Consider the following 16,081-nt stretch of genomic DNA (forward strand, 5'->3'; position numbering starts at 1 on the left):
GCATAATATTTTTGTCTAAGCAACTCAAATAATATTTTTTCTGAAAATTATTATCTTAAAATTGCACAGAATCACCTACTAAAAAATATTAAGTTACACAATTTGCTAATTAGAACGTCGTATTATTTTACTTGATTGAAGAAAATAATTTCTTGGTGCTATTTAAGTAACTAAAATACTTAAATCAAGTATTTTTTATTGAAAATATACATTTTTTCTCTCAGTATGCAACAATCTAATAATAATAATGTTAATATAATATATTAAGCTATGCAAATTAAAAAGTGTATTTTATAAAAGAGAACAAAGAATAAATGAGGATATTTGCATGAATTGTGAGAAAGGTTCAATTGTCTATGATCTACATACATATCAGTCACCAGACAACTAAGTGTTAGAAATTGACCTAACTTTATAAGGATGATGTCATTAATTTACAAGAAAATTATATGATACATATATATATATATATATATCAACGTATTTGAGCAAGCCTATCAATTACAAGTGCAGAAGGGTTTGATGAAAACGATCGTACAGAAATATTATCCGATGGCAGATGTGTCCTTTCATTTCTACTGGCAGGTTAACGAGTGCATTCTATAACGTCAATGTAATTGTTATTACACCGACAACAAATTATACATCGGACAATTTAAAACATTTGCACGCACACATTCACACAAGCATATCTTTTGATGCAGGGAAGAGTATACTGGCTGCATTCAAATGTCTGTTTTTATTTTTTTATCAGAGGCAAATTAGAATAAATAATGGAAATACATCAAGCCATTGAACTAGACTGTTGAATATATACAAACCTTGTCATGAGCCCTGAAAACGCACCCAGCACCAGCAAATAGCTGCATTTACAAGCAAAATTTAATCTAATTAGTTGAATATTGTATACTCGGTAAGCGATACACAGTAAAAAATTTTCGTATTTGCGTAAAGAAAAAAGTCTGTTAAAAACTTTATGTTAAATATTTAACATTTTTGTGAGTAAATTGAAAATGCTGCTTTTGTGCTGTTTGATCAGTTCATGTTTAACACAAAAAAACTTTCATTGAAACAAAAGTAACATTCAGTCATTGTTGCTATTCAAAAACACTTTAAATGTAACTTTAACATAGAGCGTGTTAATTCATTAAGGTAACACAAAGAATGTGGTAAATTTACCGTCGTCACTTAAATAGGCTTATAAAGAAGGGGGGGGGGTCAAATGGAGTACTTAAGGAAATATGTACTAAGTTTTCGAGGACTCAAATACGTTAAATTTTTTTTTTTTTTTTTTTTTTTTTTTAAGAATATTTAAAATAAAAAGAAAAAATTTTGAGCTATCGCTAAAAAAAAAGTGAAAACAAAAAATTTCTGGAAATTAAATGAAATTGATTGAATTAAATTTGAGATAACGTCATCAGAATTACGAGATTTATTTCGTCAAAGATGCTTTAACTATTTTATCCGTTTAGAAGAATCGAATGAACTCTAAGTAATAATTTTTTAATATTTTAGAATTCCTTATGTTTATAGTATTATATATAATACTATAGTATTAATGATGTCTAGTCATAAGTTTCAATTATAAGTATGGAACTATTAAAAGTCTACTAGCAAGATTTAAGTTGAGTCTGAGTTTTAAGTTTTAGGTTATAAATTATAAATAATAAATTTAAGCATTTTTCACTATATGTATTAATTGGTATATATGATCGAAAGAGGTTAAACCTTACGATTGAAAATAAATAAATAAATTTTCTCATATGCAATTTGCGTAAAGAAAAACAACATTTTACATAATTATTGGATGCAAAGAAAGAAAAAATTTCCATCAGTTTTTATTTTAAAACGATTTATCAAAATTTTTCGACCGACACTTTCGAATTTTGAAAAAGTTGAAGAAAAAAAATACAAAAATAATACTCAATTATATTTACATAAGTGATTTTGATATGTTTATAAACATTTTAAAAGACAAATTTTTTTAATAAAATTTTTGGGAAAGTCCATTCCTCCCAACCCCTTTCTCCTTCCCTTTCTTACAGATACATTTTTATAAGTGTCAAAGTATAGTTTGATTAGCGAGACTTTGCGCTTCGGTTTTTTACCCCCACCATCAAGGCGCAATGTCTTAGATATTAAATTTAGATGGTGGGGGTTAAAACCAAAAATATCCGAAACGCAAACTCTCGCTAATCCAACTATAACACAAATAAAAAAGTTAAATCAACACTTAACGTGTGATGAAGATAAAATTTAAATGTGTAAAAATTTTAGAACTGTCAACAGAGAATATTAGCATTTTTTTGTGTTTTTTTAACACAAATTAAGAATCTTAAAACAATATAAAAATTTGTGTAAAATGCTGTTTTAACATACAGCTCTGTATTACCCGTACGAAAAAAGTATACATTCGTATATGTCCGAACAAATGAATATATGTCGCATATATGAGACATATATTTAATTATACCCGGATATATACTGTTTTCGTACGGGTAATTTTCCAAATTTTTTTTACTGTGTGTGAAACTAAAATGCATGCAACTTTATTACTGTTTCAAAACATCTACTGGTCATTGTAATAACAGAAATCACATTTGACAATAAATTTATTGTTAATTGTTATAATTAAAATTTTAAAGTTGTTTTTTAATGGCTCGTAATTAATTACTTCTGAAAAAATTAATTTATTTTAAAATCACGATGAAATAGAACAAATTTGACAATCAATGACAAATGTATGAGCTAATTTATCTTAATTTATTCATCATAATTTATAACCAATACCATTAACCAGGAGTTTAATTTGAAGCATTAATTATTTAAAGTTTATTAACGTACATCAATAAAACGTTATTCAATGTTAATAAAATTTATTTATATTTAATAAACAGTCGATTTAGTTTTGATTACTAATAATAAACACAAATAAACTAGCATTTATAGAGAATAAATATCCGTCAAGCAAATATATGTCTTCATTAAATATTAATGAATCCAGAATAGCTAAGAATACGTATATAATTAACGCAAATATTGATATGATTAAAATACAAATAAATGTATCTATTAAATTTCTCTTTCAGCACATAATTATATTGAAATATATTTATAGTACTTTTTACTAGAAAATTAAAAAATTATTATGATTTTTTTTTTATTTCTCAGCAAAAATATAAACAATTTATTAAGGTATTTGAAGTAAAAACAAATTAACTACGCGATGATAATTATCACGAAAAGATCTTGGAGTAAATTAAAACATAGAATTATTAGACCTTAGTAAAAATCGAGCTTTATGAAGATTAACTAATATAATTTTTTAATGAGCGAACGGTGAATTAGAATCATCAATTAATTAAAGAGTCAGGATAAAAAAAAAGTAAACATATGTTTAACATGATACTGAAAGTAGCAGAGATCTACCAATTTTATTGTTTTCATAGTTAAAAAAATAATCAAAAACCAGCCGAGCGGGATTTTGAAAACAGCCAGTTAATTTGAATTTATAATAAACCACAAAATATTCTGATAAGTCATATTCTAATATGAATTTAGAATCACAAATAATTATTTATTAATTATCATTTTTTTAGTTCAAATGTTTTTCATGAAAACGCATTAAACAATTAAAATGAGCGACTAATGCTACTAATCAGGTTTAGGGTCTTTTACCATAATTAGAAAAACATAAAAAAATATAAGTAAAACTTATAAAACGTTTAGTTTGATCCTCAGTTGTTTTACTAGTTCGGGAATGTATAGATTGAAAGTATAAGTGATAAATGTGAAATTGAATAAAAATTAGTCGACTGTCCATAAGGGATGTCTACATTAATTCTGTCTAGACATTATAGATAATTTCAACTAATAAATACTTTCCGGCATAATAATAATAATAATACAGCTTATTATTTATTGAAAACTACTCTTGGAGATCATATTTTATCTCTGTATTGATAAATTTCTGTTACCATATTTAATTACTTGACATTAAAATTAATAAACTCACCGCCATGTCCTCACTTCTGTACGCCGTGAGGGTTTGTTCATCTTGCAGTAGAACACAGTAACATGGTTCCCAACATGATTCTCCAGCAGTCTCACTAACACAACATTCTGGCTCTGTAAACATTAAATCGTAAATTATAAATTTTATAATGCATCAAATTAGACAAAAGTAAATCAATAATTATAATACGTAATTAAAATTTTATAAAACGTATTTAACAAATCAGTGTATACGAATGTATAGTGAAAGGTCGATGAGTGAATAAGCCCATTGGATATTATACTTAATCGTGATACAATTTACTACTAATTATGAAATCGCGTCGGTGGCAAACCAGCCGTGAAAGGGATTAGCTTATGGCAAACCGGTCGTAAACAAGTACCTATAAGCATAACATTTCATACTGCAAACTTATGCACTTGTGCACGTCAATGGCAGATAAAATTTAGTATCCATAAGAGACAGTATAGAGAAGAGATGAAGGAAGGTATATATATATATATATATATATATATATATATATATATATATATATATATATATATATATACAAGAGGAAAGGGTTGAAGATCCCGTGAGGCCACTCGAGCATATAACTATAGTATATATACTAAACCCAGGTGAACAGACATCGTATTGCTGGCTGCCTCGACAATTTCCGGATGCTAATGGTCTCGAGTCTCGACATCGTTGGACCACGTTCATTCCAAATAATTAATTCCCGGCGTGGAGTTTCATTTGCTCTTTTTCTCACCTCTTCCCTTGCTTTTATTCTACTTATCCTCTTTCTTGGTAGCAAATAATATACTGCGATACTAAACCCTACGAATCATTTTAAAATCACAGTCCGAATTGCACGAAATAAATTTTTTGTTAAGTAAAAGTCATGGGGAAAAAATAATAAGTATTGATTATTGCACACCTCAAGCGCGAACACACTGTGTGCCTTACGAACGAAGTCATTTGTTCGACTCATGTTAAATCATCTCGACACTTTTTTGATTACACTAAAATGGGTTAAATTGTATTCTAGAACAAAGATAATTTATTAAGAAATAATTTCGATCCGGTCTTAAATCGATTTACTATTCCATTGATTTGAAATGAATTATTTTGATCAAAGGAAACAGTGCTGTCAATTTTCCTGTATGAATCTTTGGAACCGCGATAACTTTCCAAAAATATAATGAATTGGCCTAATTTTTTTTTTTTATTAGTTCTGTATCTTTTGTCGCAAGAACCCTTTTGAAAATCACTATCTAAATCCTTTATTTTAAATTGTAATTAATAAAATAAACTTAAAACCGATAATTTATGAAAAATTTAGCTGCCATTTTTTATTTATTTTTCCTCCACCAATTACTGACAGTAGCACTAGTGTAACAGTAGAATTAAAAAATAAAAAGCGTCATCTAAAAAAAAGCGGAATATTTAAAAAAAATTTTAGTTATAAGAATTAAACTGAAAGAAAAAACTAAATAAAAAAAAAAATTAATATTTTCAATGTATAATAATAATAAATTATGCAAAAAAATGATTAAAATAATAATATAATCAAATTATACTCGACTGTTGTACTTTATATAATCTATTTATTTAAATTTCGAAATTCCTTGAAGTTATTCATGCTTACAATTATTTTTGCTGTAATATGAAATTCAAACTTTTCCCAGAGTATGTTTAGTAAAACTGTTTTATTTTAGTTGGTATATTTATACATATTATCAATTTAATATATTAATGCTAACTTTTTTTATCATTATCTTAGCGGTTACGTTAGTAAATGGGAACGACTACATATATAATATACATCGAAAACCTGTCGGAGTTTATTGAAACTTATTTAAAGATTCTCCGTTTGTAAGAATATTTAAAAAATTTAATTATAGTTATATATAATACACTTGCTATTTTTAGATTTAAAAAAGTCGGTCAATTAGGTCAATGTACTCGGACAGTTTTATTTATTTTATAATAAGACAAGATCAATAAAGTATTTACTTTATTAAAGTAATTTCTTTTTAAAAAATATATTGTATTGTGTATCTAAGGACAGCGAACGTAAAAGATAGAGATCTATGAATTATGAACACGATATCACGCTAAACAAGTCATTCAGAAAGTGGGTAATGACCCGCAGAACTAGGCTATAAAAGCATGTACAACATATAGTAAAGATATTATTGTATAAGTTAAAATTGATTTGATGGGATTAAAATAATAATAATAATATATATAGTCAATTTATTATAACGATTGGAGAAAGGCAAATGACAAGAGTAACTCTTTTATATTCGAGTATTTGCTTACCACAGTAGTGCATCAAGAGGTCAAGAATGCCAGAATAAACTCGAGAATCTTTATGGCAACAGTTGGGTTCAACTTGAGGCTCAAATAGAGAGAAATCAAGACCCTCCATGTCGCTTTCGCCACATGAATCGCTCAAAGGCTCAAATATACTTATATTATCACCAATAGCACTTTCGTCTTCAGTAATAATAAATTCACGCAATTCCGATGATGAAGATGATGCTGTGCCATGTTGACACAACGCCATGTTTTCAGCATCAGTACATTCACTTATAGAAATTTATTAATATACACAACTAATTATTTACTCTTCTAATCATTTTTTAAGTTTATTCTATACTGCAACTACTGCAGTCATTGATATTCCAGCTTTCTCTGCATTTATGATAGATGTCTTTTATTAATTATTAATTATTATCAAGTTTGCAAAAAATGAATGAAAGATTTAAGAGAAAAAAGAAAGATTATAAATAAGGTTTAGAGCACACCGATCGCGGAGACGTATAACAGTAAAAGTCCTGCTAGACCAGCTTACAGATCAGACTCAATGTCTTGTTGATGTTTGTATACTTGGTCAGACTCAACTTGAGACGAGACGCCGTTTATGATTTTTTATTACTTCGCATAAAGACTTTAGTCTTTCTCACAATGTACATTAATTAACGTCGGGTTTTACTGCAAGTTCAGATAACGAATACACGAAATTTATTTAAAATTCAAATAAAAACGGATTTTTTTTCCACGGAAAAAAATAACTTATTGACGCAAGAAATATTTTGCACTATGAATTGAAGAAAAAAATTTTCTAAGTACTGGAAAAAATTGCTTAGGACGAGTAGTAATTTTTTTGGAGCGAGTAAAAATTTTTTGTCTCAAGTAATCCTTTTTTCTGTGTATCTTTCTTTATTTAAATTTTAATAAATCATTTATTTTAATAATATATAATATAATTTTCAAATAATTAAAACCTTATGAAAAATTTTGTGATTAGTAACATAGTGTTGAGTGAAATGTAATGTAAATCATTAAAAATATTAAACAATATAATAGATTAACTGCTATGATATCGAATTATTCAAAATAATTCAAAAGAAATAATTTCAATTGCACACGTGCGTTTACCGCTTTTATATATACTGTTGAGATTTTACTCAATTTCACATATTTGTTTTGTCCCACCGGTACGCGATAAAATGAACGTTTGCGTTTTATGATTACAATGCCAGTCATACAATTCGTATCACGCAATGGGTTCTCATGACATTTTATTTAATGAATTGTCCAGAAAATCCAGATATTTAAAAGAAAACTCTTTTGATATTCATCATAATATAATATTTAATAAATAAATATTAAAATACCGACAAATTGATTAATCAATCATAACATTCATCATTATTGCAGGTAATTCTTATTATAAATAAATTCTATTTGTTTCAAGACAATTATTTATTATTTTTTAAACAGTAATGAATAAATATGTGATTCTTATTACTGCAGTATAAACAGGTAAAAGTAAAGTGAAGAAATAACTGAAGAGAAAAAAACGTTTATTTTTTTTTCTTTTGTGGGAAAAAATAAATGAGGACAAGAAAAATATATTTGAACTGTCACATTATGAAATAACCCGCGAAATCCCCGAAGTAAACACGTTCTAGGTTCGTCGTCAACTGACTTAGCACAGAGTGGAGCCAACATCTAGAGACCGAACTGATCCGAGGCTCCACGAAGCCGGCCGACGACCCAGAATATTCATCTCGAATTCTCATCTCTTTGGGATAATTTAATAATTCTCATTATAATATTTGATTTCTATTAATCAATTGGAAATTCATGAGCTTATGACCTAACAGAAAAAATTATTATCATCGTTGTTATATCAAAATAAACAGAAATTAAATTACATATGCTTTAGAAATAAAATTTATTCATATATAAAATTTTGAATTATAGAAATAATAAAAATATAGATGTTATAGTTTATGACAGATCGATATTTGCCAATGTATTGCAATATTTTTGCATCAGGTGCAAGAAAGTATACCAGTGGTTTTATAAAGAAAATATTTAGACGTTACATTTGATATGTAAGCAAGATATAGAATTTTAATGTCACATGTGGAATATCTTACGGTTTTACTATTAACCGCATTTATTCGCGCAGCCAACCGCATAATCGTTGATGCAGTTACATCCTTCCTTGAATTTCTTGTTTCTATCTTCTTCCGTATCTTCTTTTTATTTTTATTGAGATGAGCATTGTGGATGACCATGTTCTAGTATTCCAAGATTGCTTGATGCTGGACAAGGTCGACTGGACTCTCATTACTTTACCAAGTCAACTAGAACCTTCTGTTCCGTTGTGTACCATCTTTTCTCTTTATTTTTTTTCCCATCATCATTATGATCATCATTATTTTGCGTTAAGAATCGTTCAATCATCTCTTCTATGCCGGTCGCAAAAATTTTATCGACAACGATAAATATACCTTCGTATGGTAACACCAACACAGATTCTACTACCCTGATAGCCACCTCGTAAGTTCCCTGATAGCCACCCTAACTGTAAGTTAACTACAAGCTACAGCCGTATTCTGAAGCCAACTTAAAGAAAAGTGTTGGTGAGCAAGCAATTATCTTTAAGTTGATAGTAAATTGTCTGTAACTTGAATTCAATTTGACTACAAGTGTTACTGTCAGATAATGACGATAAGTTGATTGAAAGTTTCAGTTCAAATTGACGGCAAGTTCTTCTGTCAAAGTACATTCAGATGAAGGCAGTTGATTTGCATCAACTTGCACGTAAATATTATCCAGCCAAGGCTTGCCAGAAATTTGTCATCAAGTTAGCCGAAAAAAATATTTCACTGTAGAACGTGCTGAGCAATAATATTTAAAATATGGCTATCAGGGTTTTCAACGTTTTTTTTTTTTTATTATAATGTTTTTCATTTCACATTCATTTAAATATATATACATGTATAATAAATTGAGAGAAAAAAAATATATATTTTCAAGAAAAAATGCTTGATTTAAGTATTTTGGTTAATTAAATAGTGCCAAGCAATTATTTTCATCAATCACATAAAATAATTACTTTATTCAAGTATTTTATTTACTTGCTTTTAATACTAAGAAATAAATTTTATTTTGTCCAAAAAATATTAATAGACATACCTTCTTTTAAACTAATGTTGTTCAGATTAGTTATGTACCTTAATAAACATTTTTTTTATAAACAAATAATTTTACCCTCTCTAAAATTCGAACCTAAACCGATCACGCGAGACTTATGACGCTCAGCCACAGTGACTTATTGGAAATCATATTTTTAATAAACCTTTAAGTTATTCATCGATATTTGTCATCTTCAATATTAATTTCCACAACTAAATAATAAAATCTAAATATTTAATAGTTTATAGAATTAGCTCTCGAAAAAATTAATATATTTTATATTTTTTGAGGGCAAGCATTTTTTTCTAACTTTAAATTATATCTTTCTTCAGTTCCTTTTTTTTACTTAACCAAATAATTGCTTTATTGAAGATTTTAATTGTAATAAATTTGAGAACGTATTAAATAAACTGTCGAAATATTTGGTCGCCTTAAGTATTTGATACTTCTATAAATGAATTACTAAAATATTTAATAGTTTATAGAAGTAGCACTCGAAAAAATTAATAAATTATATATTTTAATCAATACCAATAAGAAATTTCATTTCGTTATAAAAACAAATTTTTTTCTTAGTGCAATAATTTTTTACTAATTTTTAATTATATCTTTCTTTAATTCTTTTTTTTTATTTAGCTAAATAATTACTTTATTGAAGTTTTTAATTGTAATAAATTTGAGAACGTATCAAGTAAATTGAAGAAAGTTATTACTCATGTGTCGCAATAATTTTCTCAAAATAAGAACTACCAATTTAATTTCAGAAAAAAATTACTTAATTTGAATATTTATGGAAACAAGAAAAATAATTACTTGCATTTAATGTTTTTTCTCTCAGTGTATCAATGTATATGTAATATGTGTAGAATATTTTATATGCAACGGAATAAAAGCAAAATTGCTGGCGCACTGTTGTCGATCGTATGGTGCGCACCGATGCAGGTGCAGACGAATGGAGTTCAGTCCGTCGGGCATAAAAATTTTCCAGCCCCTTTTTACTCGCAACCTAGTATACCCTCGTCAACTACTCTACTTTATTTTACGTCTTTTTTCTACTCTATATATACAACAAAGCAGGGTGTATATCACAAATACACAGCAAGCGCCAACGAGATGCATCGACGGATCAATCGCCAGAGGGATGATGAAGTAAAAAAGAAGGAAGCAAGTAGAAATGTACAGTCTGAAGCTCATACTAGATAGCTTTAGGTCCATATCAAGGGGATGAAAATAAAATACATTAGGGTAAAAGTTATATCCTCAAAACTATCTACTTGTTCCCACTCGTATATATATTTCTTGCTCTCATATATCCCATTAAAAAACTTGAGATAAATATAAATATTTGACAATATATTTATTGGTTTTCTTTTATTTTTTACAAATATGAGCTACTCTTGCATCTTGATTGATCTTATTGATTCCTTTATCTTTGAGTAAAAGTAAACTTGACTGGTCACGATTTCTCGCTTTCTAATTTTCTAATAGACAACTAACTTTAAGTATAACTTTTTTTCACATTTATTACCGGAATGTACTCAATTAATACCAGCAGCTTCGTTGAAACTTTAAACTTTTAAGTATATTATATTATGTACCAAGAGTATGTGTTTCATTGCAGATAAAAATATTGTTTTTTAAATGTAATAAAAAAGAGAAAAAAATTCTCAAACGTCGATACGCGTATCGAAATCCGATCTAGCAACTCAAGGGTGTCACGTTTTACTATTTCTCTTTTTTTTCCTCCCTCTCACAACTTCAATAAATTTCTCATACATAGATCCGGTCACGCTATAAGCACCATGAGAAATTTACTATCAATAATAATTCTCGTCATCTTTGTACATGATTCATCAACTATGTAACACGTTGCAGTATAGTATAAAAAAGTCAGGTCTCTTGCTTATTTGCGAACACTGTGAGTCATCGAGTCATTGTCTAAATGGTAATCTACGTTTAGGATACAAGAATATACCGTTAAAGTAACATAATAAGGAAAAGGATTTTTATCTCTACATTCTTTTTTTCTCTCTTTTTCTTTCAAAGAGTAAAAAATATTTTTAATACACTTCATGACTGGCAAATTTATCGACTATATTAGTTACTTTTAATTGAGAATTAACAAAATTTTTCAATATAGTATTTATAGGAATGATGATTTCTATTATGTGTCGATTTTTACACGGAGAAAAAAATATAGGGAACTGTACTTAAGAATATGAGTTAAAATTACGAAATTCATATTGTAAACTTAAAACGCTATTTAATTGAATTTGTGTAATTTTTAATATCTTGAGAATTCAATTTTTATTTATATTTAGTAATTTTTATTATTTTAATATGGAAATAAATATAAACTGCATTAGTAAACTTGACTATATGATTAGTGAAATTTACTATCCAATATAGTAAATTATATACTATATTAGAATGGAATTACATAAAATTAAATTTGTATTGATTTTTCAACTTTTCATCATTATTATTGTAATTATTTATGGCATGTGTATTAGTGTTGATGTCAATTTTGATTTTTAAAAATTACTGGACTTGACCGAGATTCGAACCCTGATCTTTTGTGTGCAAAGCTAGTCCTTAGTCTGTCGGCTTTTTTTTTCATAAAGAAGTTTACTTGCAAATTATAATCATACATAATATTTAATTTTTGTTTTGTTTAGGCCGCAAATAGAAAGAGGCCTTTATTATCATGGTTTCTCCGGTCCGATGTCTCTTTTAATCAAAATCATCTAAACTTGTAATACATGTTTGTATACGTTGTCTCTACGAATTGTTAGTTATCGATCTGCTTTCGATAAATTACAAACCGTTTAGTAATTTTCAGTTGCTGTGTAATACTTAATATTATGCTATTCATTCAATTCACCGAAATTACTATACGGATAGTAAATTTTTCATGTATATTGTAAAAATTACGGAGTGAACACGGTTGAATCTGGAGTAAATTCAGAGTAACTGCGGAGTGAATGCAAAGCGAATGACAGTTTATTTACTCAATTCCCTTGGAGTGAGATTTACTCCAAAGGAGATTTTATTTTAATACTAAAACTCCGAATCGGAATGAGTGCGGATTTAAATAAAATCCAGACCATTCCGAAATCACTCCGTTGAAAATACAAATTCCCAATTTACCCCGTATGCGGAGTGATTTTTTTTAAGCTCCGAAACTCCGAGTGACAGGGTGAATTTGGATTAAAATAAAATCCGTAATTACTCCGCACTCACTCCCGATTTTTTACAGTGTATAGTCTGATTTAAAAAAGATTAACCCCAATTCAATTTTAAGATTATATAATAAAAACATTCATCATTGAGTAAATCATTTTCTTTAATCAGGGTAGTATTTAATACAGAACACATTAAGTAATAATAGAATATTCTTTTTATATAAACTGATATTTTATCAATAAAGAATATTAATGAAATAGTAATAAAAGTAATAATATAAAAATTTTTCAAATAAATATAGAGTATTAATTGCCATTTTTACTAATATGTAGTAATAAATAATAAAAATAATGCAATTATTGACTCACATTAGTATTTCTTACTAAAATATATTAAATATTATAATATTTTCGAAACTCGTTTTCTCCGTGTAAAAATTAATAGAATAATCAAAAACAAAAAAGTGAATAATAATAATTTAAATTAATTGTATTGTTGGAAAAAGAAATACAACATTAATATAACATGTTTTTAAAATCAATCGTGGATAAAAATAAAGAAAAAAGATTAAGACAATAAAGCATGGCACACAATCGATGTCCGAATCGCGTGCAAGAGAGGTTACTAGTACATGATGTAGAGTTATTGCGTAACACGCATAATTTAAAGCCCTAAAGAAAGACATTCTATAGTTGGAGTTTTCGTTCCCACAGTTACCTATACAATAAAGTCTCATATATTTGTACAAATCTTAGAGATTATCGCTGCACATGAAAACTAAATTCTAAAATTATCGTTGACTTAAAAGGAAGTAATGTTTCATGTCGAATAGGGAGCTCAAAAAATGTTTTTAAAATACTTTTAACCAATATTTTATTTTAAACCTTACGCAATACTTTTAATTCTTCATAGTACATGTTAAAATAAATTAATATGTTATGAAATTTTATAAGTATCAGTAATAATTTATAATTTAAATAGTAAATAATATATTTTATTAATTTTATCTAGAATACAATATTTATTGTAACTGTTAAATAAATAATTTAAATGTTGTTGGTGATTATTAAATATGTCAATTAAGCGCAATCTGTGACAAATAAGTGATTAGAATAGTTGCAGATTTAATAATAATCAACGAGAGCTTATATTGTATATACATGTAATATATAGTGTTGAGAAAGAGAAAGGTTTAGTTAGACTGGACTGTCTCGCTACTGTCTATCGACCGGGTTCTCTCGCCTGTAAGCTCCACGATACGATGAGAAATAACACAAAACTTGATATCGACAAATAGTTCTTTTTTTTTTTTTTTTTTTATTTTTTTTTTTTTATCTCATTTTCATCAATGAATGATGTCAATTATTCATAATATAGTCGCACCCAACTGGAATGTTCAAGGTAAAATTTTGTATCTCAGATGGTAAAAAGGTGGGTGTGGATCTTGATTATTTTTAGATTATTGCATTAAATCCGCCTTCATACTCATCACACATTCTTGGCATTTGTTATTTTTCGGATTGCAAAATTTAAATTTACAAGAATAAATATGTATTAAGAACAAAATATTAATAAATACATGGTATATTTAAAGGATAGCATATATTAAGGCTCTGTATATATTTGTAAAAGTAATAATAATTGTATAGCTGGCTTTAAGTTGTGAATGAATAAGAAGAATATTCTCAGGTTATTGAAGAGAGTATAAGAAATATAAAGAATAGCAATATAATAATAAAAAGCGCGTGTAATAATTTACTTCCGTAATAACTTTCTCTGTTTCCACGCGGGCGATAAGAAATAAAGACGAAGGCTTGCGCAAAATGCTCTTTTGCGAAAGTCGACAGATATACTCGCGTATACTATAATACATCATGCGTCATTAAAAGTATGTATGTACACATTACAATATTTAAAAATTTAATCCAGAGATCGCATCCAAATATATGAAATTATTAAATTTCGTTACTTATTTGTTAATAGAATTTCTACTTATTAACATTGAAAGTATAAATATTTATAAATTTTTAGTGTTTGTTTAAAACAAATGTAATGTCAGATAAGTTGATCCCATAAATCGCGAAAGCACATTTACTCCTCTAGTTTCGCGAGGGATGGTTTAGAGTACGTGTAGTAGTAGTGTGAAAGTAATCGATATTCCAGCAGCTTCCCTGTACACTGGAGCCTTAGCGCTTGGTCGCTTTTCTACGCCTCTGACGCTTCTTTTAGACCTTACATATCCAGACCAAGACCGATCAGAACTCCAAAAACGCCCTCGGGTTATTCGTATACCATCAACGTAAGTAAAACATCACCCCTACCCTTTCTTTAATTCTTACTTTCCTTCAATTTGCTTTCAATTTTTTTTTTATCATTTATAAATCTGAAAATTTTTTAAATGTAATATTAAATCATTACTTTTATACGACTGAAAATTTATATTAAAGCGTTACATTTTCCTTCAAGCGTACTATTTTAATATGACGCTGTCGAGTGACAACAAGTTCAATATCATTATAAAACATTGATCGTCTAATAATGGTATCATTAAATAATGGTTATCAATGTATCGTAAACAGGTACTGACAAGTTTGTAGAAAGCTTTCAATTATAAATTAACTTGAACAAACGAAATCAAAAACAGTAATAAAAATAATAATAAACTGAGTTTACTTTAAATTTAAAAATACTAGTGCTAGATATTATCGACAGATGGCTAAATCAACAACATTTTTTCGCTCAAAGACTCTTGTTTTAGACATAATATAATCGATTCAGATGATGACAATAATCGTGCCTTAAACTAATGAGTAAGGAAAATATAGAGCTTTGGTAATGCTTAGCTATGCTAAATAATTAAGCGACCATATTTTTGAAAGGGTACAGGTCGTCCTTCGGCTGCCTGAACTACTTTTTTAGGCGGCTAAGTGAAGCGATCTACCCTACATTTCAACGAAAGCAGAAATTATCTGATGTAACATTATCTAACGATATTTTCTTGCCGGATGAGAAAATTTTTAAATAATAACAAAAGGTGGCTTTAAGATTTTTCAACATAAAGAATGCGACGCAAATAATTTAAAAACGTGACAAGCATCTAGTTTTATCTAAAGAAAAAATCCATTTTTCAACAGCTTGACCATTGAATTTCGAAGAAGTATTTTCGTTTACGGCACGCAATGGACCTTCACCAGATTTAAGCTAATGTTAAACTTATAAGACCTTGAATTTTACATATAATAGTTGTAAATGCTGCCTTAAAAAAATTTCTCGTAGCATAACGTAGTTATTGTTTTTTTAAATCACGTCATAAGTGAGAAACAACTGAAAAAATAACTTGCAAAATAGTTTCACAGTACGATGTTAGATGTATTATTTTTTTATTTTTTATTC

At 27.7% G+C, this 16,081-nt stretch overlaps 1 protein-coding gene and 1 non-coding gene across 6 annotated transcripts in view; one reads left to right on the plus strand and one right to left on the minus strand.

Moving 5' to 3' along the window:
- The window catches only part of LOC103575801 (ras GTPase-activating protein raskol), a 76,763-nt gene that overhangs the window by 58,099 nt on the left and 2,583 nt on the right, over window positions 1-16,081 (minus strand). Inside the window, exons 1-4 of one of the 5 annotated variants that reach the window (XM_053740899.1) lie at window positions 7,821-7,982; window positions 6,326-6,700; window positions 4,016-4,128; window positions 822-863 (exon numbers count right to left, since the gene is read on the minus strand). In XM_053740899.1, the coding sequence (XP_053596874.1) occupies window positions 822-863; window positions 4,016-4,128; window positions 6,326-6,572 (402 nt within the window). In that variant the 5' untranslated portion in view covers window positions 6,573-6,700; window positions 7,821-7,982. Of the gene's footprint in view, window positions 1-821; window positions 864-4,015; window positions 4,129-6,325; window positions 6,916-7,820; window positions 7,983-16,081 lie in introns of those variants that run through there. The other 4 variants (XM_053740898.1, XM_053740901.1, XM_053740902.1 and 1 more) reach the window with 4 other exon arrangements.
- On the plus strand, window positions 15,482-15,632 carry LOC128668326 (U12 minor spliceosomal RNA). The gene has a single exon (XR_008404087.1). It is a non-coding gene; the product is annotated as a U12 minor spliceosomal RNA (small nuclear RNA).

Source organism: Microplitis demolitor, chromosome 7, assembly GCF_026212275.2.
Source record: "Microplitis demolitor isolate Queensland-Clemson2020A chromosome 7, iyMicDemo2.1a, whole genome shotgun sequence".
NCBI classification, from domain to species: Eukaryota; Metazoa; Arthropoda; class Insecta; order Hymenoptera; family Braconidae; genus Microplitis; species Microplitis demolitor.